At 42.8% G+C, this 24,307-nt stretch overlaps 1 protein-coding gene across 13 annotated transcripts in view; it reads right to left on the reverse strand.

The window, feature by feature from the left end:
- Positions 1 to 10,142: 10,142 nt before the first annotated feature.
- TRPM4 (transient receptor potential cation channel subfamily M member 4) overlaps positions 10,143 to 24,307 on the reverse strand; it is a 35,872-nt gene continuing 21,707 nt past the window's right edge. For 5 of the 13 annotated variants that reach the window (XM_060129680.1, XM_060129681.1, XM_060129678.1 and 2 more), the window contains 9 exons: positions 22,336 to 22,761; positions 17,390 to 17,522; positions 17,057 to 17,231; positions 16,648 to 16,825; positions 14,807 to 15,000; positions 14,385 to 14,517; positions 14,102 to 14,174; positions 13,904 to 14,027; positions 13,290 to 13,668 (listed from right to left, as the gene is read on the reverse strand). In XM_060129680.1, coding sequence (XP_059985663.1) covers positions 13,664 to 13,668; positions 13,904 to 14,027; positions 14,102 to 14,174; positions 14,385 to 14,517; positions 14,807 to 15,000; positions 16,648 to 16,825; positions 17,057 to 17,231; positions 17,390 to 17,522; positions 22,336 to 22,761 — 1,441 coding nt within the window. In that variant the 3' untranslated portion in view covers positions 13,290 to 13,663. The other 8 variants (XR_009536899.1, XR_009536900.1, XR_009536897.1 and 5 more) reach the window with 8 other exon arrangements.

Below are 24,307 nucleotides of genomic sequence, written 5' to 3' on the forward strand. Positions count from 1 at the left end.
AGAACAAGCCTGACTCCATATTGGATCTATTCCCTTAGTTCTAACCCTTGTGCTCTGTTGCCTGTGCTTAGTCTTGCTGGCTCTGCATCTTTGTAAAAGAATGTTGCCAAAGCCTGAAATACACATGATAGCCCATTCTCAAGGCTCTGACCTTTAAATGTATAATGCTCTTCCATTCATATAAAGATAAAAAATTGGAAAACAGAAAATAAGTTGTCTTGTTGGAGGCTTATAGGAACATTGTGACCAGACCTACAGGTCACATAGGTATAAAAGAAGCCTGAATTTTAACTCTGGTAAGATTGTTCTTCTGGACACTAGTCCAGCATCTTCTTGGTATGCTGGCTTTCCAAATAAAGTTGCTATTCCTTGCCCCAGCAAGGATTTATTGGCCTGATGTGCGATCAGCAGCATGAGCTTGGGCTCAGAAACACTCTCTCCAAATTAGGTCTCTGTGTTAAGGATTGAATAATTTCCCCAGATTGTAATGTATTCTTACAGCACCTAGACATTTTCCTTTACATCTTTTTTGCTCAGTCATAATGATCTAAGCCTAGGGACCACTGGTGGTTCTCAAAATGTGGTTCTCAAAATGTGGCTTAGGGACCGCTGGTGGTTCCTGAGACACTTTCAGGGGTTCATGAGGTGAAAATTATTTTCATAATACTATTAAGATGTCATTTGCCTTTTCACTCTCACTTTCTCTTGAGTATACAGTGATGTTTTCCAGAAGCTACAGCACATGAGCTATTTTGACAAACCCTGTGCAGAAGCAGATATGAGAATCCAATTGTCTTCTAGTAAGCCAGGCATTAAAGAGATCTGCAAAAATGTAAAATACTCTTCTCTCTAAATTATTTTTGGTGTGGAAATTAGTTATTAAAAATGTTATGTTTACACAATGAGTTTTTGATGATAATACGTATTTCAGAAATGTCTGTTTTAATATTGATAGATATAACTCACATAAACAATCCACATAAGTACAACCCACATAAATTATTGGGGTCCTTCATTTTTAAGAGTATAAAAGCAGTCCTGAGACCAAGAACTTCCAGTAAATCTTTAGCTTTTTTTTGTTGTTGTTGTTATTGGGTTTTTTTGCGGTATGCGGGCCTCTCGCGTTGTGGAGCACAGGCTCCGGATGCGCAGGCTCAGCGGCCATGGCTCACGGACCCAGCCGCTCCACGACATGTGGGATCTTCCCGGACCGGGGCACGAACCCGTGTCCCCTGCATCGGCAGGCGTACTCCCAACCGCTGCGCCACCAGGGAAGCCCAATCTTTAGCTTTTTTATTCTTGTCTGCAAGCCCAGCAGACTTCAGAATTCTCTGAAGGCAAGGTTCCCGTCTGTCTTATTGGACACATACTTAAGGTTTGGCTAGTAGTATGGGGAGACTTAAGTTTTACTGTCAAAGATCTGAAGGCAAAAAGAAATGAATTGGAAGACCAATCCTCCCACCTCATCCTCACCTCCACATTACTCGGGGGACTGGAAGTGAAGCCCATGCTCCAGACGAGGGACTCGGCTTAGAGCCTGGACTGAGCAGTGCAGGAGGATGGAAAGGGAAGGTTGGGCACGTGGTCTAAACTGCACTAGAGGAAAGGAAGGAAGGAGGGACGCATGCGCATGTGTGCACGTGTGCGCGCGTGTAGGGAGCGAGGTGGGTTGTTGGAGGGGGTGGAGCCGCAGGATCTTTCCCTCCGTCAGGAGAGGTGAGCGAGGGGAGCGGCGGCGCATGCGCAGAGGAACGCGGGAAAGTCGGTGCCTGAGGTAGAGCAAGGAGCGTTGCGCGGTAAGGCCTGAGGCTTGAAGGGGCCCGAGGTGGTTGCTAGGCTCCTCAGCTGAGCCTTCTAGACCCTTATTTTCGGTTGATTGACCAGGCTGAAGGGTCCAGGCCTCGAGGGTGAGGGTGAATTGGCTCCCGCAGGATCCCTGAAACGTTCATAAATCTGGGGTGTGTGAGGTTGGGCGTCACCCCCTGGGGTCACTGGACTTCGCCAAGGGATAACAGGCCACCTGACAGAGCCTCCCAGACCCTGGGCTCTGTGGAGCTGAGAGGTCAAACGGCCCGAGAGGGCCCTCCTGTTTTCTCCCCTAGGACCTGGGAAATTGGCGTCCGCCCCTTCGCTCACCAGATCTGACTTTGAGCCAATCCCAAGGCCCGACCTTCACAGGAAGTGGCCGTCGGTCCCTGCCCAATTGGGGAAGCCCTTTGGTTCGGGCTCCCAGGAGGCAGAGACCGGGTCTAGCCTCTTCACACGCCTGTTAAGGACGAAGTTATTGCCTGCTCCTTGAGGAAGCTGGACGCCAGCTCCCTGCTTTCATCTTTGGGGTTTATAGTTCCAGGGGAGGAGGTAAAGGGAGAGGAATGGGCATTTCCGGGAGGCCCGAGCGCTCTCCGGAAGGCATGGGCCTAGGAGAGCAGTTGCTGGGAAGGGTGATGTAGAACCTCACACGTTGGGCCGCCATCAGGGCCTCTCCAGGCGGCGAGGAAGGGTTTGCCAGGGAAGCAAGGGGCTTTCTAGGTGTCACAGTGGCCGGTTGGCAGAATCTGTTTGCTGTAAGTCAGACTTACCGGTTTACCAGAAAACTTGTAAATTCTGGTAAATGTACCAATTTACCAGAATACACTTTCTGAATGTGTTCAAGAAAGGTGGATATATTTTTCATGGATACAGTTTTCCTTTGTTTAGTGGAACTCAGTGTCAGGGTCAGTGTTAACATGCATTATGGGAATCAGAAGTACTCCTTGTAATTTTGAGTTATGGTTCATTTCAGCTGCTGGCAAACCATCTAGTAATAGTGAAGATTTGTGATCTTAGGTAAGCTGCCGACTCTTCTTTTTTTAATTTAATTTAATTATTATTTTTTATACAGCAGGTTCTTATTTGTTATCTATTTTATACATATTAGTGTATATGTATCTTCATATGTATACCAATCTCCCAATTCATCCCACCACCTTCCTCTTCTTGGTTAACTTTTGAACAAATTGAATTAAGATTTCTGTTTTTCTGTTTATTCTGAAACCCAAAGGAAAGAATTCACTATGGACACGCTTTAGAGTTTCTCTTACTTGCTTTTGTGTTGATAATCTGAGGCTCTCTGTTTCTTTTTCATATCCTTAGCTTTTGTGACAGCATTTCCTTCTGGCATTTCTCCTAATTCTCTGGCCATTTCTTCTTCTTTTCTTTATATTTTATTTTTAATGTTCTAAATCATGAAATATGCATCCACAAAAGGGCATAGAATGTATAAAATGTATAAAAGGGCATAGAATGTATAAAAGGGCATAGAATGTATAGACAGAGTTTTAAATGAATAATTATAAAGCTTACATCTGTGTAACTGCCACCCAGATCAAGAAGAATATTACCATGACTCTGAAAGAGCTTCTCTCATTATCATTTCACAATCAAGTACCCCTTCTTCCCTTTTAGAGGTAACTTCAAGTCTGACTTTTGTGGTGATCATATCCTTGATTTTCTTTATACTTTTTCCATGTATATGTGCATCCCTAAATTACTAGTTTAATTTTGCTTCTGTTTTGAACTTAGAAATATGGACTTATTCTGTCTAGAATATTTTACACTGTGCTTCTTTTGCTCAACATTGTGAAATTTATATTGTTGAGTGTAGCTGTAGTTCCTTTGTTTTCTTCACGTATGCATAGTATTCTTTTGTTTGAATAGTCTATGATTTATGCATTTTACTGTTGATGGGCGTTTGTGTCTTTCAACTTTATGACAATTATGAATAATGTTGCTGAGAACAGTCTTGTGAGAAGTAGAAGAATGTAGTTGGTTAAGAGCTGCTTCTGAAACCAGACTGTGTTAAATCCTGACTACCACTCATTGGAGGTGTAACGATGAGAAAGTTGTGTAACTTTTTGTTTAAATTTTTTTCACTTTTGTAAAATGGAGGTAATAATAGTACCCACCTCCTAAGGTTATTGTGAAGAGTAATGTAATTTAAAAATGTAAAGCATTTAGAACAATGCCTGACACAAAGCAAGCACAATGTGTTAGTTATTATTATTACTGTATTCTGTTGCACAAGTGAAAGAGTTTCTCTAGGGAATATATTGGGAGTTGTTGGGCCATAGGGTATGTGTATATTTGATTTTACTACTAATACTAGGTTGTTCTCCAAAGTAGTTATGACAATATACAGTAACATTAATTGAGGATGAGGCTTCCTGGTTGCTGTACATCTCATCAACACCTGGTATTATTAGACTTTTCCATTTTTTCCCAATCTGGTTGGTGTGCAGTTGTATTTCATTGTAATTCTAATTGCCTTTCACTGATTATTAATGACATATTTGTAATAGTTATTGGGATAATTTAATTAAATGAATTATTTAATAATTATTTAAATATTATAAAATATTTATGAAGTGCCTGTCAAGCCTCTTGCCCATTTTCCTATTGGGTTGTCCGTATTTTTCTTCCAAATTCGTAGGTGTTCTTTATATCTTTTGGATATTAGTCATTTGTTGTTAGGTAGGTTGCAGATATCTTCTCCCATTCTACAGTTTTTCTTTCTGTTCTCCTTTTGGGGTCTTTTCAAAAAAGGAAGTTTTTAATTTTAGTGTAGTAAAATGTATCAAATTGAAATTTTATGGTCATTGCTTATTGTGTCTTTTATGAGAAATCTTTTCCTATACCAAGGTGTGGTGTTTCAAGGGGCACATTCACATGAGCAGTAATTTTGTCCCCTGGAGTAGTATAACACAGTGATCATTCTTTTATATTTTCTAGCATTTTATAGTATTGTTTTTCACATTTACTTCTTTTGTCCCTCTGAGATTGATTTTTGCAGTTATTTGAGGTAGGGGTCAGTTTCTTTTTTTTGCTGTATGGATACCCAGTTGTTCTAGCACCATTTATTGAGAAGTTCACCCCCTACTTACAGGTCTGCTAAGGCATATCTATCGTGTATCAGACTTAATATAACGATGGGTCTAATTTTAGGCTCTCTGTTCTGTTCCATTAGCCTGTTTGTTTGCCCCTGTCTCAATTCACACTGCCTTACTACAAATTTATAATAAGCCTTAATACTTGTTAGAGCATGTCTTCTCACTTTGTTTTTATTAAGGAGCATCTTAGCTATTTTTGGGCTTTTGAGTTTTCAGATAAATTTTGGTATCAAGGTTGAGCTGGTCTTATAAGTTGGGGAGTGTTCCTCTTTCTGTTTTCTAGAAGAGCATTTCTTTCTTAAAGGTTGGTAGAATTTGCCATTAATGACATCTAGTATTAGAAAGGTTTGCATATATGTCTGTGTAAGTGTGTGCATGAACACATATGTGTGTTTGAAAGATTTTCAGTTACAGTTTCAAGTTATTTAATGATTATAGGACTTCCTGGGTTCTTTATTTTTCCTGGGTAGTTCTTTGGTTAATTTTTAAAAGGTATTTGAGTATTTCACCTATTTTTTGAAATTATTGGTGCAGTAATGTTAATATTCTTTATTATTATTTATTTAATATCTGCAGCATCTATAGTAATGTCCCCTTTTTTTAATTCCTAATACTGGTTATTTGTACTTTTCCTCCTTTTTCTTTTATTTTTAAAAAATTAAAAAATTAATTAATCTTTGGCTGCGTTGGGTCTTCCTTGCTGCGTGTGGGCTTTCTCTAGTTGCGGTGAGCGGGGGCTACTCTTTGTTGCGGTGCATGGACTTCTCATTGCGGTGGCTTCTCTTGTTGCGGAGCACAGGCTGTAGGCGCGCGAGCTCAGTAGTTGTGGCTCACAGGGTCTAGAGCGCAGGCTCAGTAGTTGTGGCACATGGGCTTAGTTGCTCCATGGCATGTGGGATTTTCCCGGACCAGGGCTCAAACCCATGTCCCCTGCATTGGCAGGCGGATTCTTAACCACTGAACCACCAGGGAAGTCCTCCTTTTTCTTGATCAAGCTTATTAGAAGATTGTCAACTTTATTAGTTCTTTCAAAGAACTTTTGGGCTTTGTTGATGATTTTATTGTTTGTTTTCTATTTCATTAAGTTTAGGCTATTATGAATAAAACTGCTATGACTGTTCTTGTAAAAGTCTTTTTGTGGCATATGTTTTTATTTTTCTTAGGTAAATCCATAGGAGGGGAATTACTGGGTCTAGCAGTTTAATAAGAAACTAAGATTTAAAAAGCCCATTTTCATAAGAAACTGCTAGACCATTTTCAGAATGGTTGTACTATTTACACTCCTGGCAACAGTGTATGAAAGTTCCAGGTGCTCCACATCTTTGCCAGCATTTGGTGTTAATCTTCGTAATTTTATCAATTTTGGTACAGACCAGTATTTTTTTTAATATTATAATGTTCTCTTCCTTATAGTTATAAAGTTGTACACTCTGTATTTATTTAGTGATCACCTTAGAACTTAAAAAATGCACACTTAATTTATTGAAGTTACAGTATGTCTCCCCTTCTCCCAGAAGATACAAAGAGCTTAAAATATTTGAATTCTATTTACTTTCTTCTCAACTTATATTTTATTATTTTGATGGTTTTTATTTTTACTTTTTAACCTCCTAGGACATTATTATTTTGTTTCATATAGTTATTTTTTTATTCGGATTTTCTTGCATATTTACTACATATGTATTTTTTGTCCTTTATTTCTCTTGGTTCTCAAATCACCCATCTGGGATTACTTTCCTTCTGCTTGAAAGATGTTTTAGAATTTCCATTAATGAAGATGTGTTGGTGACTGATTGTCAAAATGTTTTTGTCTGTTTTAAACTATTTTTATTTTACCCTCATTTAAAAATATTTTATTAGGATTTAAGGTACTAGATGAGCAGGCTTTTTTCTTTCCATATGTTGATCATATCCTACCATTGTCTTGTGGCTTCCATTTTTGATATTGAGAAGTCACCTTTATGTCTCTCCTTTGCAATAGTCTGTATTCTTCTTATAAGTGTTTTATATAAAATAATGTCTGTATACAGAGTTCCTTTTGTCTCCAGTGGACTTCGTTGGGCTTTTTGAATCTGAGATTGGTTTATTTCACCAGTTCTGGAAAATTGTCTTAATCTTTTCAGACATTGTTTCTGCACCATTTTCTGTTCTTACCTTCTGAAAAGAACAATTAAATATCTGTCAGACTTTCAAAAATTTCTTTGATTTCTGTGTTTACTAACCTCCTTTTGTATTTTCCATGTTGTTATCTCTCTGTGCTATGTTCTTGGTTGTTTTTCTGACCTAAGTATTTCGGTTCACAAATACTGTCTTCAGCAGAATTGAATCCACTGTTAAATTCATTCAGTAAACTTCTAATTTCAATTATTGTGTTCTTCATTTCTTTTTAAATCTGTGAAATCACTTTTTATAGAGTCCTGTTCCCTTCAGATATTTTCAAACTTTTCCTTTATTTCTTAAAAAATAGAAACCAGTTATTTTATTGACTTTGTCTAATGATTCCTTTATTTGATGTCTTTGCTCATTTTATTCTGCCATCTGTTGTTTCTGTCAGTTCTCACTAGTGCCCTTTTCCCCTTATGTGCTATGATTCTCCCTGTTCTTGACAAGTTATTTGTAGGAATAATTTAAGGCCTTAAGATTAAGGTGTCTTACTGCAGGAAAGATTTCGGTTTATTTCTGCAAAGTATCTGGGAGGACACCATTAGTCTTGTACCAATTATACTTAATTTTGGGGGTTTAATAGTATATTACTGTGATTTTTTTTTTAAACTAACATCATGAGATTGGTGTGAGCTTTAATTAATTTTTATTTATTTTTGCTGTGTTGGGTCTTCGTTTTTCTGTGCGAGGGCTTTCTCTAGTTGTGGCAAGTGGGGGCCACTCTTCATCGCGGTGCGCGGGCCTCTCACTATCACGCAGTTGCGGAGCACAGGCTCCAGACGCGCAGGCTCAGTAGTTGTGGCTCACGGGCCTAGTTGCTCCGCGGCATGTGGGATCCTCCCAGACCAGGGCCCAAACCCGTGTCCCCTGCATTAGCAGGCAGATTCTCAACCACTGTGCCACCAGGGAAGCCCCTATTACTGTGATTTTAATGTGCATTTCTCTGATAACTAATGATGTTGAGGACTTTTTTCAGATGTATTAATATATTGGCCATTTGTATGTCTTTGTGAAGTGTCTTTTTAAATACTTTACCCATTTTTAATTGTATATCTTTTTAAAATTGAGATATAGTTGATGTATTACATAAGTTACAGGTATACAACATAGTGATTCACAAATTTTAAAGGTTATACTCCATTTATAGTTATTATAGAATATTGGCTATATTCCATGTGTTGTACAGTATGTCCTTGTAGCTTTTTTATTGTATACATAATAGTTTGTACCTATTATTCCCATACCCCTGTTGTACGTCTTTTAATTAAGCTGTAGGAGTTCTTTATATTCCCTAAATACAAGTCTTTGTCAGCTGTGTATCTCAGGATCATTTTCTCCTAGTCTCTGACTTGCCTATTGATTTTCTTAAGTCTTTTGATGAGCAGAGGTTTTTAATTTGGTGAAATCTAAATGATCAATTTTTAAAGATGATTGCATTTTATGTTCTATGTTTGAAATTTTTGCCTACCACTAAGTCACAAAGGTATTCTTTTTTGTTTTCCTTTAAATGCTTTATAGTTTTAGATTTTACATTTAGATCAATGATTCATATCAAATTAATGTTTGTATATGGTGTGAAATGGGATTCGAGTTTCATTTTTTTCCTCATATGGATATTCAGTTATTCCAGAAAGGACTTTTCTTTCCTAGTTGGATGTCTTTGTACTCTATTTCAAGAATCAAAAAACCATATGCTGGGAGTTCCCTGGTGGTCCAGTGGTTAAGACTCTGTGCTTCCAATGCAGGGGGTGCAGGTTCCACCCCTCGTCAGGGAAGTAAGATCCCATATACTGTGCATCGTGGTCCAAAAAAAAAAAGGACTATATGGTTTATTTCTGAATTACTTTGCTGCTACTTTTTTTTTTTCTTTTGGCCACGTGTTGCGGCATGTGGGATCTTAGTTCCCCAACCAGGGATCGAACCAGTGCCCCCCTGCACTGGGAGCACAGAGTCTTAACCACTGGACCACCAGGGAAGTCTCCTACCTTGCTACTTTCATATGTTAAATCGACCTTGCATTTCTGGGACAAACTCCATGTGATCATTAGTTATTACTCTTATATATTGCAGGATTTGCTTTCTAACTTATGTTGAGGATTTTTGTCTTCATCTATGTTCATGAAGATATTGGTCTTAAATAGTCTCTTTTACTAATATGTTTATCAGGTTTCGGCATTAGGGTAATGGTAGCCTTATAAAATGGATTGGAAAGTGTTTCCTCCTTTTCTATTTTCGAAGTACTTGTTCTTGGTGTGGTTTTTTTTTCAGTATTCTATATAATTCACTATTTGAAACCATCTGGGTGTGGAATTTTCTTTGTGGGAAGGGTTTTGATAAGGAATTCAATGTATTTAACAGACATAGGACTATACAGATTTCCCATGTCATTTGATATCAATTTTGTTAAGTTGTATTTTTAAGGAATTCTCCCATTTCATCTAAGTTGTTAAGTCTGTTGGCATAAAATTCTTATACTATTTTCTTATTATCCTTTTAATATCTATAGGATATGTAGTAATAATCCTCTTTCATTCCTGAGATTGATGATGCGCATATCTCTTTCTGTCCTATTATATTGTTGATAATTTCAAACAACCAGTTTTGGATTTCTTACTTTCATCTAGTGTCTGTTTTCTATTTCATTGATTTTTGATTTTATATTTTCCTTTTTTTCCATTTTAGATTTACTTCTTTTCTTGAAACCTTCTTGTAAGACATTGATTTTAAACCTCTTTTCTAGTTTCAGCATGTAAAGCTATAAAATTCTCTCTATTGAGAGAATTCTCTCTATTGAGATAGATATCTCTATCTATCTCTCTCTAAATTCTTCTCATTGCTTTTGTTGCATTCCACAAATTTTGATATTTTATAGTTTTATTATCCTTCAGTTTAAAGTGTTTGGTAGTTCTTTGTGATTTATTCTTTGACCTACGGATTGTTTAGTAATATATTCTTTAATTTCCAAGTATTTGGAGTTTCCTTAAATATGTTGTTACTGATTTTAAATTTACTAACGTTGTAGTCAGAGAACATACTCTGATTTCAATCCTTGTAAATTTATTGATACTTGTTTTATGGCTTAGCACTGGTAAAGTGTATGTATTCTGCAGTTATGAGTTTCTATAAATATCATTTAGGTCAAAGCTGCTGATAGCATTTTTGGATCTTCCTTTTTTTTTTTTTTTTTTTTTTTTTGCGGTGCACGGGCCTCTCACTGTTGTGGCCTCTCCCGTTGTGGAGCACAGGCTCCGGACGCGCAGGCTCAGCGGCCATGGCTCACGGGCCCAGCCGCTCCGCGGCATGTGGGATCTTCCCAGACCGGGACACGAACCCGTGTCCCCTGCATCGGCAGGCGGACTCTCAACCACTGCACCACCAGGGAAGCCCTAAATAAAATCTTTTAAGATTTTTAAAAATTAAAAAAAAACACAGTGAGACACCACTACAAACCTCTTAGAATGGCTAATTAAAAATACTGATAATAGCAAGTGCTAGTGAGGATGCAGAGCAACTGAAATTCTCTCATAACATTGCTGATGGAAATGTAAAATGTGCAACCACTTAGGAAAAGAGTTAAGCAGCCTCAGATAAAGTTATACAGTGGAATTCCCTGGTAGTCCAGTGGTTAGGACTCAGCACTTTCACTGTTGGGGCCCGGGTTCAATCCCTCGTTGGGGAACTAAGATCCCGCTTATTATACAACCCAGACACCCCAATCTTAGGTATTTACCCAAGAGAAACAAAAACATATCCGATACCCAGTTTTCTCTAATTCAGTCTAGGTTTGCGTATCAGCCCCTTGGCTTGTCTAAGTAGGCTTCACAGGAGCTACCAAATCCATTCCAGTTTTTGGCGGCAGCTTTGAGCAGCCTTTACAGCTGTCTCCTCTAGCCCCACTTGTCCCTTTAATGGAGCAGGTCCTCAGCCTTCACAAAGCACATGCATTCTTGAGTCCTCACTCCACCCTGCTGCCTCCTTTTCTCTGACGACCTGCAGCCTCTTATCTGGAGTTTTCATTTTTGTATAAAATACACCTCTCTTTCAAATGACCTATTTGTTTAAGATTTTAGTGGCTTACATATTCTACTGACAGTCACTCCCTCCCCACATCTGAGACTGGAGCACATATCTTACGGGTTCTTTTGGATCACAGGCTAGTGAATGCCACAGCTGTTGCATGCCCTCAGCAACCCCTCCGGAGGACCCTAGAATAGCAGATCATGGCTATGCTGCTCACTTTTGGTTAATGGACACCCAGTCACTTACTGGCCTTGCTGGTGACCTGCAAGAGGTCCTCCTCACTCCTAAAAGGAAGTATCTTCCACCTTTGTAATGGCCCAGTTAAACTCTGTGTGGCTTCCAAAAACACAGCACCAAGACAAGTGGAGACATTTGTGGTCACCAATTGTCATTTTAAGGGGCCAGGATTCCCACTGTACTAGGGCTGTGCAACAGAGAAGTGAAGTAGGTTCACTGCGGGAAAATATACAAGTAAGAAAGATTTAAATATAAATTTTAGGAGTATTTTGTAATTCCTCAAGAGCGCCTAGCCTCCTCTTCAATTACAGGTCTTTTGGTTTCCAAACTGATTTATGTGTGGAAATGAAGTGGAGGTTGTATCTCTCCAACAGAAATAAATTAATACAGGGGTCTCAGATATATTAAACGGGTCTCAGAAAACTGGTAAATAAATATAAAGAAGCAGAGTTAGCACAGAAATAGTAAACTGCACGAAGCAAATATCACCCCCAGGACTGGAGAGAAAAATGGGAGAGAACAGAGTTATCAGAACCTAAACTCTTGGAGACGTGACCCTGGGAGCTGAAACTCAGGCTAGAAAAAGGGGCTGCCTGGATGGAGCGGGTGTGACTGAGGGCATAAACAGAACTTGTGGGAGTGCTGGGGCGGGGGAAGCTGAAAGCTGCAACCAGAGAAAGCAATGCTCTGGGGCTCCGCTCAGGAACAGGAAGCAGCAAATCAATCCCCTCTTCCTCCTCCAGTCACCGTTCTCCCGCTAGCGCCCCCTCTAGGCAGAGTCTAATAGGAACCCAGCTGGCAAAACAAATGGGGCTTGCGGAGTCCCAGCCCCAGCGTCACAGAGCTGAGTATACAGAAGGGCAGATTTGGAGCTGAGAGACAACAGCTTAATAAAGCAGCATGCCCACTGAGTGAATTCCTAGGGCTTCGTAGCATTTAACATTTCTAAATATAAATTAGTGCTTTACAAAGGCTCTGGATCCAGATGGCCCAGATTCCTATTCAAACTCGGCCACTAGCTGTGAGACCTTGTGTGAGTCACTTAACTTTTATCTGTGCCTCAGTTTTCTTATCTGCAAATGGAGACATTAGTACTTACCTAATATATGGTTGTCATGAGAATTCCTTGATTTAGCACCTGTGAAGAACTTAAACGCAATGCCAGACACATAGCACTCGTGTTAGCTGTTGTTGTTGCCACCGTCATCATTACTGTTATTATTACTACTTGGGTTAGTGAGAATTGATTCAGCATCTTCCAGAGAAATCTGGTTGCCACAAAACACTTGGCAATATTTCAGAGCTACTCTGCATCCAAAGTGGCAGACAGTTGGAATTCCTCCAATTTGGAAAAAGGATGTTTTGGTTTGCATTTATGGATGTGTTGGTTGTTGGTGGCTTTTTTGCTATTTTACTAATAATTGCTGTCAGTTCAACCTTGTCATTACCAGTTTAGTTTGTTATGGGTTGTTTAGTTAAACGGCATGTATAATGATGCATATTTGCCTCAATTCCGTGCGTGCATGGCCTGCAATTTTCCACTAATTAGACTTTTTAAAGACACATATGCAGTTATCTACTCAAATTTGCATCATCTGTACCCCTATTGCCAAAGCAGATGTACATAGCACCCACCCACCCCCACTCCAGGAAATACTCTCCTTTTTATCTCTGAGTTCTTCTTTCATTGGTAGGCAAGAATGGGGGGGGGCACAGATGGTTGGGGTTCTTGTCCCACTGAAGTGAGAGTCATCAAAATAGTGCAGACAAGAGGTGCTGGGCCTGAGTCACACAGGAATAGTGGGGCTGAGAGGAAGAAACAGCTGGGGGATACCTGAAATAAAGCAGCAAACGAACCAAGGACTCCAAACACATCCCCAGCTTCAGCCCCCATCCCCAAAGGATCTATACACCCACCAGTTCCCCAAGAATCAAGCATCCGCATGCTACTCCTCTCAAATGGCTTTATTTCCCCAGTGTGGGGAGCTGTGAGTGGGCTCTGGTCCTTTACCTCAACGACCCTGCAGCCTTCTCTGGCCCAGCAGACTGTGGTACAGCCTCGAAAGGCAATGAATGCCTGGGCTCCAGCGGCTCATGCTCCCAGAGTAGGGCTGGTTCTGGGAGGATCCAAGCCTGCTGTGGTTTGCATGGATGACACTCCCTGCAGTGATTGTGACAGCAGCTGAGGTGGTAGTCCATGGGCATGAGGTTCACCTCAAGGACAAGGTCGCCAGGTGCAGGGGTCAAGGACCTGCTAGGCCTTACTCTGGGAGCAAAACTCCCTATGGCAGCTCCTCTTTGAAGTCCACCAGCAGGGCTCAGTCTGGGGGAAGAGAGAAGAGGTGGTGGGCATAGAGACGAAGACAGAAAAAAATAAGAGACTGGCAAAAAGAAAGATGTACAAAAAGCCCAAAGGAGACTGAGAGTGAACCAGGGACTAAGGAAAGCCAGTAAAAGAGAAAAACACTCCGACATAGGGGAAGAGAGACCCGGAAAGTAGGGACACAGACGTAGGTAGTAACAGATGCCAGAGATACAGGTACACCACACACACTGACCTTTAGGCCCAGGTGAGGCTGGGGGCGGCGGCCCCCCTGGGGGAAGTAATGCAGAGCGGCTCAGGGCCTCGGCTACCCAGCCCAGGACACGGCTACAGTACTGGACCTGGGGAGCAGGGAGGACCTCAGGGCACCAGACTGGAACCCTACTGCCCCTCACCCCAGCCATACTCCCCCAGCCTGGCCCGGGGTTCTCACCTCCTGTTCCAGTCCTTTCAGACGCTGCTCGTGCTCGCGGATCTGTCTCAGCTGCTGCAATGCTGTGTCCACCCTGGGGATCCAGGGTTTCAGATCGGTGCCCGCAGCCTACCAGCCCCGCCCACCTTCGAAGACCCGCCCTCAGTGGTTCAGCTTTTCTCCCTAGCATTCCAGGACCCTGTCCCTGCAGGCTCCACCTCTAGCCTGGGTCTTTGCAGGACCTAAATCATGGGCTCTGTTCCATAAGCCAAAAGCCCCACCCAGAGCTAGGCCCCGCCCTCACTTCTGCGACGTGCGCTTCAGACTTTCAGAGTCGCTCTCCCGCTTGTCCCGAGCTCGCTCCAGCAGGAAACTCTCCTTTTGCACTGACTCCCACGTCAACAGCTTCCGCTCCGCTTCCTTCGAGAGGTGGACCCCTGGACAGTGGGGTCAGGAGAGAGTCAAAGGGCTCGCCCATCCTCGGGCCACGCCTGCTCCTAGACCCAGCTTCCCCACCCAAAACCGTGAGCTTTGGTGATCTCCCAGACCACGCCCCCTCGCCGTTCTAGGCCTCCCACTAATATCCCACGCCCAGCACCCTGACAGACTAAGCCCTGCCCACTAGTGCTCCTGGGCGTCCTCCTCCTCCAGCCTATACATGCTCTTCTTTCTCTCCAGGTTGCGCCCCCTAGGTCTCTCTCTTTTGGGCAAAGCCGGGGGTCTCACGAAAATGCTCGACGGCTGCGGAAGGTGGCAAGCTGGCCCGGAGCCTGCGCAATCGACGGATGAGTAAGCACACGTGCGAGATGACGATGAGAGGCGGGGCCAGTGCGGGCCGAGAGTGAAATTCCCGGATGAGGCTGTAGCGCTGCGCCTTCCAGTAGAGGTCGCTGTTGGCCTGTACTTTGCCGAAGGTATAGCTGTGGGGACCAGAGATCAAGGGTCACTGGAGGTCAACGCCCCTTCAGGAAGAGAGGATGAAGATTAGCTGTCACGCAATATCTGTTTGAAGCCCAAGGCAGCAGGCAGATGTCAAGATCAATAAAGTTGGAGGTTATTACAGGACGCAATTAATAGCTGGGTTAGGAGTGTCCAGGGTCAGATGTCATAGGTCAAGTTGGGAAAGCTATCATGAATTAAGTAGAGATTGGAGTCAGGTTCAAAAGTTAGCCTGGGGCTTCCCTGGTGGCGCAGTGGTTAAGAATCCGCCTGCCAATGCAGGGGACACGGGTTCGAGCCCTGGTCCAGGAAGATCACACATGCCGCGGAGCAACTAAGCCTGTGCGCCATAACTACTGAGCCTGTGCTCTAGAGCCCGCGAGCCACAACTACTGAGCCCGCGTGTTGCAACTACTGAAGCCCGCACGCCTAGAGCCCGTGCTCCGCAACAAGAGAAGCCACTGCAATGAGGAGCCCGCGCACCGCAACGAAGAGTAGTCCCGGCTCACTGCAACTAGAGAAAGCCTCTGCGCAGCAACGAAGACCCAACACAGCCAAAAATAAAAATAAATAAATAAATTTATTTTAAAAAATGGGCAAAGGATTTGAACAGACATTTCTTTAAAGATGTGCAAATGGGCAATAAGCCCATGGAAAGATGCTCAATGTCACCAGTCATTAGGAAAATACAAATCAAAACCACAATGAAATAACCAGTTCATGCCCACTAGGATGGCTAGAACCTCTTAATAAGGAAAATAACAACTGTTAGTAAGGATGCGGAAAGGCTAAACATAGAATTACCATATGACCCAGCATTCTATTCTAGAAATATACCCAAAAGAAATAAAAAACGGAGACTCAAACAGCAATTGTGAACAGCAGTGTTCATTGCAGCGTTATCCACAATAGCCAAAAGATGGAACCAACCTAAGTTTCCATCATCAGATGAATGGATCAACAAAATGTCTTATATCAATACATCAGTATTATTCAGCCATAAAAAGGGATGGAGTGGTGGCACGTGCTACAACATGATTGCACAATGAAAACATTATGCCGGACACAAAAGGACAAATATTGTATGATGTCACTTACATGAATCACCTCCAAGAGGCAGATTCATAGACACAGAGAGTAAATTAAAGGTTACCAGGAACTGGGCAGGGGAGGGGAAAATGAGGAGTTAACCCTTGCTTAATGCATACACACTTTCTGTTTGGCGTGATGAAAATGTTTTGGAAATAGATAGTGGTGATGGTTGTACAACATTATAAATGTAATTAATGTCACAGCATTGTACACTTAAAAATGGTGACGATGAAAAAAAAATGGTGACGATGGCAAATTTTGTTATATATATTTTGCCACAATAAAAAAATTTTTAAATCTTCAGCCTGGGCTCAGAGAGCAGATCAGATTCCAAAGTCCAGGTCAGGAGCAGACTCTGACTGGGTTGGGGGACAAGCCAGCATTAGATTTAAATCAGAGTTCAGAGACTAAAACTAGAATTGCTTAGACTGGGGTCAAGGGTCAAGCTGGGATCAAGAATCACGCTGGGGTCAAGGGTCATGCTGGGTGAGGTCACCCAGATGAGGTCAGATCATCAGAGAGCAGTGGGGACTCACCTGAACATCGCAATGAGCAAATTGACCAGCAGGATGTTGGCCACGAGCAGGAAGATGATGAGGAGGACCACCACCAGCCAGTTGGCATAAATCGAGACGCAGGAGCCTGCCTGGGTCCCTGAGGGGCGCGCCCATACGCCCTTCTCCGATGAACAGTTGTCGGGCTTCATGAGGCTCGCTGTGAAGGGAGATAGAGATGGAGCCAGAGAGACAGAGACCTAAGGAAGACAGAAATCCAGACGGGCATGGGAGAGCAGAGAGAGAGACAGAATCCCAGAAAGAGGGGAGAACAGAGACGCAAAGAGAAGGAGGAGGGGTCAGAGACCCAGAGATAGAGGAGAGAGAGAGGGGACTCAGAGGGAGGGTGTCAGGCCCTCTCATCCCTCCTTACCGTCTATGCCCCCCTTACTGTCTATGTCCTCCTGGGGGATCTGCCCAAAGATCTGCAGGTAGGGCCGGTAGAAGACCCGGCGCAGGATATTCGAGAGGTTACGGTCCTGGGGCCTAAGGAGCCCCTCCGTGGCCACCCCATAGGCAACCAGCCACACGCCAAGGAAGAAGAGGAAGAAGAACACGTCCTTCATCTGCAGAAGAGGAAGATGAGACCAATCTGGGCCCCGCCCCTGCATCCAAAGCCCCGCCTCCTTCCCTGACATTGCGTTCCAGACTCCACGACACCTTCCCTGGCTCCGCCCCTTTCCTCCTCTGGCCCCGCCCACACCAGTCCTACCCCACCCCTCACCATCTTGTTCACGATGACGATCTTGGGCCCCAGATGTTTGTTGACTGTGAAGATGTGCAGCAGCCTCAGCGTGAAGATCATGAAGTCGAGGCAGAGGACAGTACGGCCCAGGTCATACAGTCCTGCGGTCAGCCTGGGGTATGGCAGACGCGGCAGGGGTCACTCAAGGGTTACACGGTGTAAAGCAAAACCCCGAGCCTTCCCAACACCAGGCTGAAGGTGAGGATGTGGCCTCCCCAGGGCCAGACCTGGGACCACCCCCCTACCCCGATTCACCCGGGGTTTACTCAAATTAAAATTCGGCACCCGTGACAGTGCCAAGCTGGGCTACGCAGGGCGCTGGTACCCATTAAATAATGGCTGCATGAACAACGGCCTTAGCAAAAAGCTGGGAGGTCCCTGTAACAAACAAGTTGTGAAAACTGCAGGGATATTTGTCCAACCTATACAAGGCAAAATATAGAGAGTTCCAGCAAACCAATAAGCAGAAGACAAACGACCTAACAGGAAATCGGATAAAGGATAACAACACACAATTCACAGAGGAAAGTCAAATGGTGAATAACATCAGCAATCCCTATGGGGAAAATAAAAATTATATCTCTATTTTGCATCATGTACTTTAACTCTGAAGGGATTAAAAACCTAGAGTAAAAGGCAAAACATCAAAATCTTAGTAAGAAAATATAGAATTTCTTCATAAGCTTGACATAAGATAAATGTTATATAAGAAAAAGAGTCTTATATACAAGGCACAAAATCATAATAAAGGAAAAGACTGAATATTTACTTTAAAATATAAAACTCATGTGTATTAAAAGATAACATAAATATGATGGACAGAGAAAGACAAAATTTTCTGCCAAAAATACATAGCGTAAATTTGATCAGGAGGGAATACCAGACAAACTTAAACAGAGGCAAATTCTACAAACTAACTGGTCTGGACTCTTCAAAAGTGTTAAGATCATAAAAGCCAAAGATGGACTGAAAAACTGTCCCAGATTAGAGACAATTAAGGAGACATGACAACTAAAGGCAACATGGAATCCTGGATTGGCTCCTGATCCAGAAAAAGAACATCAGTGGACAACTGATGAAATTTAAATAAAATTTCCTGGTTCTGATAATATAAGATGTTAACATTTGGGGGATCTGGATGGATGGTGTATGGGAATTCTCTGTGCTGTTTTTGCAAAATTTTTTTATGTCTAGGCGTTTTTCAAAATGAAAAGTTAAAGAAAAAAAAAAGTTAAAGAATAAAAGAATGTTTAAAGAACATACAAAAGTGAAAAGACAAGCTGCAGACTGTAAGAAGATACTTAGAACAAAACTACCAAGGATTGGGATCCAGAGTATAAGGAGAACACCTACCAAAAAATATATACATGCAAGAGATCGGTGAACACAATAAATTAAAAACTGGGGCGAAGGGTATGAAAAGATAGTTGACAGAGTACATGTGCCATTTAGCTATGAAAGATGCCCAACTTACCCAACTAGGAGTCAGGGATGCATAAATTAAAACAAGGAGAGGTCATTTTTCCCATCAGATTGTCAAAACATGTAAAGGTTAAATTGAGAGCTACAAAATTTTAAAGATTGAAAATATCAGGTATCATCAAGCATGTCCTCAAGGGGGCAGTGTCTTACCCAGATGGTGGATGTGTAACCGGAAGAATCTATTTTACAAGGAAAGCCTTCCACATCAAGAATACACATACCCTTTGACCCACAAAGTGTACATCTCAGATGTATTATTACTTTGGAATCATAAAAAATTAGAAACAACTGAAATGTCCATCCGGAAGGGATCGGCAAAATAAAACGATTCATCCATTCAATTCTGGAGAACACAGGAAATTTCTCCTGTGTAAAATGAGATTTTTTGGAATTTTTTTTCCTGTCCAATAATTCTTCCCCCACCTAAAAAACGATGAGCTTGACAAAAATGTCTAAAACATCACTGGTATTCCTAAAGGGTGGTAGCACATGGTCCTAGCCCTTTCCTCTCAGAAGATACTTTATACAAAATACAAAGAATAAACAGAAGCACAGTGTTGTACAAAACTTTCTTGTCTTGCTGTTTTAATAAATTATTCATGTCGAATTACTTTGTGCCATTTTTAACAAGGCATAGAGGAAGCATACCTGTCAGTGTGTCAACTGAGAAAAGAGTAGGGGGTCATTGCTGTCAACCATCCAGATTATAAGAGGGGATGTCAGGACACTTCATCCCCTGTAAACAGTCACTAGGTTGTGACCACAAAGTTCTTTGTCTGCTCTGTTCAAAAGCAGTGGTGTCCTACCAGGTAGGACTTTTATTTAAAAACAAAAAACAAAAAAACAACTCACCATCAGAGTACTGGACCCAGAGCAGCTAATATCTGATTATAACTTCATGTTATCTCAAGTAGAAAATGAAAGAAGCTTTGTAGAGAAATTTTGGGCCTAATTCTATCTCTTGAAGTTCAGAATTTTTGTCCCACTGCCTCATGAAAGGAATTCATTCATTTATTAAATCTGGCAAGAAGAAGTCTGTCTTGTCTGCTTTAGCCAGCGAAGACTAAAACCCTTCTTCAGGAATCTGATGCAACATTTTTAAAGAATAAGGAATATTTGCAAATACTGACATGGAAAGAATGTCAGGACATATTACAGAGGAAAAGAAGAGGTTGCAAAAGAATAATAAAATATAGTATCATCTGTGTATAATATCTGTGTATAAAAGAAGTAGGTAAATGCATAGAAAAAGAACAGGCAGGATGTGCACCAAACTGTTGATGGAGGTAACTGCTGGGAAAAGGAGGAAGCTTGAAATGGCTGAGGAAGATAATCCGTTTCTGTTCTATGCTCTTCTTCATTTGAATATAATCTTGTTCAATAAGGACACACTTCTGCATTTCTTTGGGCATAGACTATATTCAAAGATGTTTTAAGTTGCTGGGAGACAAGATAGATGTGGCTTGAGGAGTTTATAATCTTGTGTGAGGAGAGCGACAGCAAAAGTCATGGTCAAAGCACTACTGGGGGGACTCTCAGGATGTTAGAGGAACACAAGAGACCCAGAGTCTGGGTAGGAGAAAGGAAGACCTCCAGAGGCAGAGACAGCAAAGCTGAGGCTGAGAGGAAGTGTAGGAGTTCGCTTGGCCAAGGAGAGGAGGGAAAAGTGTTTCAGGAAGGGGGAACAGCATGTACCAAGACCCAAAGACAACACAATTTATTCCCAAGGACATTTTGATTTGCCCTTTGCCCTCTCTCTGGCACCACACAATACAATCTAGAAACTATGGAAGAAATGAACTAACATTATATAGCCCAGTCTGCGCAACAGAAAATATTTGAGGGTAATTCCTCACAGTTAAGTTTTTTGTAAATTAGCTAAGAAATAAGCAGAAACAGTCAAGATTTTTATGGAGTAAAAAGTTGACAAAGCATTGAGGCCTCCCTGATGAAATTTAAAATTATGAAATTTGACCCAGGAAAACCAGACATGCAAGAAATAAAAGCCACAAAGTAAAATTCACAAACACAGACCCTAGATTTTGGCAAAATTTGATAGGACAAAAACACAAATGTTGAACCAAATATTTGTTGTAAAACTTAACCCAAACAGTAATTAATCAAGTTGAAATAATTTCAGAAACTGAAAAAGAAAATAATTGAAGGTACTTTCACTGCCCTGCAATGTAAAATCAATCAAGGCAGTTTAAAGTAACTAGAAAATAGTTCCTTGGTAAGAATCCGTCAGTACTGGTAAAATTCTAACTGCAATTTTATAATTACACAGATTCAAAATACCAAGGATCACGGTCAAAGCCACTGGCCTTGTGAAGAAGGAACTGCAAGTGGCTCTCAGACAAGCCAGAGTGTAAATGAAGAAAAGAGAAAGAAATCAGGGAGGCAGCCCTGGCAGAGAAGGGCAGGGGCTGTCCACGGGCGCTGGCGAGCTCCAAGAAGCAGGGAGAGACAGGCCAGCTCTGGGTGTAGAAACACCCTTGCGGGCCCTGTGGGGGATGGACTGGAGGGAAGAGAGGCTGGGGCAAGGGTCCAAGTGGGAGAGGCAGGCATGGAAGTAAACAGGGGGATGAGACAGAAAGTCAAGTGCCAGGAGGACAGGGCCTGGGACCCAGGGCTATAGAGAAAGAGGAGGGAGGAGGTGAGGGTGGTACTCGGTGTGTAGCCTGATTTCTGGGGTCCAGGACAGGGGTGCAGCTACAGGACCATGTTGAGGACTAGAGAAACATCCTGTAAAGTTCAGATCTAGAATGAAGATCAGTGGGGTTCTCATTTTATCCTATCAGCCCTAAAGCCCGATATCCACATGTGAGCAAACGGCTTACAGAACATCTTTAGGCAGTACTTTCAATCAAGATGGGATTTTTTTTTTTTTTTTTTACGAATAAGCAGGGGTTTCCCTGGTGGCAGAGTGGTTAAGAATCCGCCTGCCAATGCAGGGGACACGGATTCAAGCCCTGGTCCTGGAAGATCCCACATGCCACAGAGCAAGTAAGCCAGTGCGCCTCGACTACTGAGCCTGAGCTCCAGAGTCCGCAAGCCACAACTACTGAAGTCTGCGCGCCTAGAGCCCATGCTCCGCAACAAGAGAGGCCGCCGCAATGAGAAGCCCACGCACTGCAACGAAGACCCAGTGCAGCCAAATTAATTAATTATTTTTAAAAAAGAATAAGCAGAGTTATTTTAAAATTGTGAATCACTATATGTATACCTGCAACTTATATAATATTGTACATCAACTATACTTCAATGAAAAAAAGAAAAGAATAAGTGGAGTTGGATTTAGCCTCTGCCTGCCGCAGGGAAGCCAACAGTTGAGACCCCCAACCCCACCCCTCACCCCCATCCCCACTCCCACGCCCCCACCCCCAGGAAGGAAGGGTCAGAGGCCGCCATGGGCCGGGAGTGTAGGGTCACGGGGCACTCACCGGCAGCCCACACCCATGAGGAAGCAGGTCAGGGCCACCATGTCGCACTGGTTCCAGGCGTCTGAGAGGTAGAGGTGCAGGCGGCGGCGCAGTGGGGCCTGGTGGGAGTCTGTCCTGGGGGCCCCCATGGCCAGGCTGCCCAAGCTGTCACCCAGCCCCTGGCGTAACTCCTCACAGAGCAGGGTGAAGGCCCAGAAGTAGAGCAGTAGCTCCAGAGCGCTGGGTGTCTCGGGCTGGAAGTCAATGAGCAGCACGTGGGTGAAGAGCAGCAGGAAGAGGAGGTAGCTGACCACGTTGCCCATGAAGGAAGTCACCGGTGCTCCCCAGAACTGGGGCCAGCGGCGCAGGCGGCACCCCCCACAGCAGCTCCTGCGGCTGGGCGGCCTCAACACCCTCAAGGGCATCTTCTCATTAGGGTCTGTGGGCCTGGGGGAGAGAAGGGAGAAGGGCTCAATCTGACTTCTGCACCTGACTGTCACCATTATCAGGACCTCTAAACTTTCATATCCTCCTCATCCTCCTTTCCAGACATTCCCCACCTTCACGACTTCTGACCCTGCCTGACCTGAAACTAAGTCTGATGTCCGCCATCACCTTGAATTTTGACCCCTGTATCTAATTTCTGACCTCTGAAATCTACCATCAAGACTGCTGAGCCTGCACCTCTGACTTTTTCCACCTTTCTGACCTCTGGCCTCTGGGCTGACCTCTGACTCTTGTCTGGCTTTTGCCTCCAAGTCCCTCTTCTTTCACCTTCACAACCTCTGACTCTCTGTCTGACCTTGGACCATCTATCTGACCTCTGGCCCTCAAATATGACCTCTCACCCCCTCACTTTCATGGTCTTGGTTCACCAGGTTTGACAACCCCATCCCTGAATATTAACTTCTAACCCATAAATTCTGATATCAGATTATCCAGCACAGTTTTCTCAGATAACTCTTCCTTCCCTATATCTGATCTCTGACTGTACAGCCATATCTGAATTCTAAGCTTCTAGGTCCACTCATATCTCTGACCCTTCTCACCTGAGTTTTGATCCTCTGTCCCAGTTTCATCCTAACTCTTAATTCTGACCTCAAATCAGAAACAGAAAAATGAATAATACAAATAATAATAAATTCAGAAAGCTAAAAGGAAAAATAAACTGGCTTGGAAAGGCATCCTCTCTTTATAAACCAAGTGGAAAGAAAACCCCAAAGTGGAAACAACCCAAATGTCCATCAGCTGATGAATAGATAAATAAAATGTGGTAGATTCAAACAATGGAATATTATTCAACAATAAAGGGGCTTCCCTGGTGGCGCAGTGGTTGAGAGTCTGCCTGCCGATGCAGGGGACACGGGTTCGTGCCCCGGTCTGGGAAGATCCCACATGCCGCGGAGCGGCTGGGCCCGTGAGCCATGGCCGCTGAGCCTGCGCATCCGGAGCCTGTGCTCCGCAACGGGAGAGGCCGCAACAGTGAGAGGCCCGCGTACCGCGCAAAAAAAATCAAAAAACAATAAAAAGGAATGAAGCACTGACACGTGCTACAAAGTGGATCAATCTTGAAAACATGATGTTAAAGTTAATGAGGCCAGTCATAAAAGACCACCTGGTGTATGACTCCATTTATATGGAACGTCCAGAACAGGGAGATCCGTAGGGACAGGAAGTAAATTAGTGGTTGCCTGGGACTGGGAGAAGGGAGGAGTGAGGAGTGAGACTGTTGATGGGTGCAAGATTTCTTGCTGCAGCGATGAAAATGTTTTCAAATTTTGTGATGATTTTACAACTCTGTGAATATGCTGAAAACGACTGAAAATTGTACACCTTACATGGGTGAACTGAATGGTATGTGAACTATATCTCAATAGGGCTGTTCTTTTTTTGTTTCTTTCAGGCTGTTCTAAAGAAAATAAGCAGAAAGAACAGTAAAAGCTAAAGAAAGTGAGATGCAGAGAGGAGAACCAGCTCCCCAATAATAAGAGAA

The sequence above is a fragment of the Lagenorhynchus albirostris genome, chromosome 19 (assembly GCF_949774975.1).
Source record: "Lagenorhynchus albirostris chromosome 19, mLagAlb1.1, whole genome shotgun sequence".
Taxonomy (NCBI): domain Eukaryota; kingdom Metazoa; phylum Chordata; class Mammalia; order Artiodactyla; family Delphinidae; genus Lagenorhynchus; species Lagenorhynchus albirostris.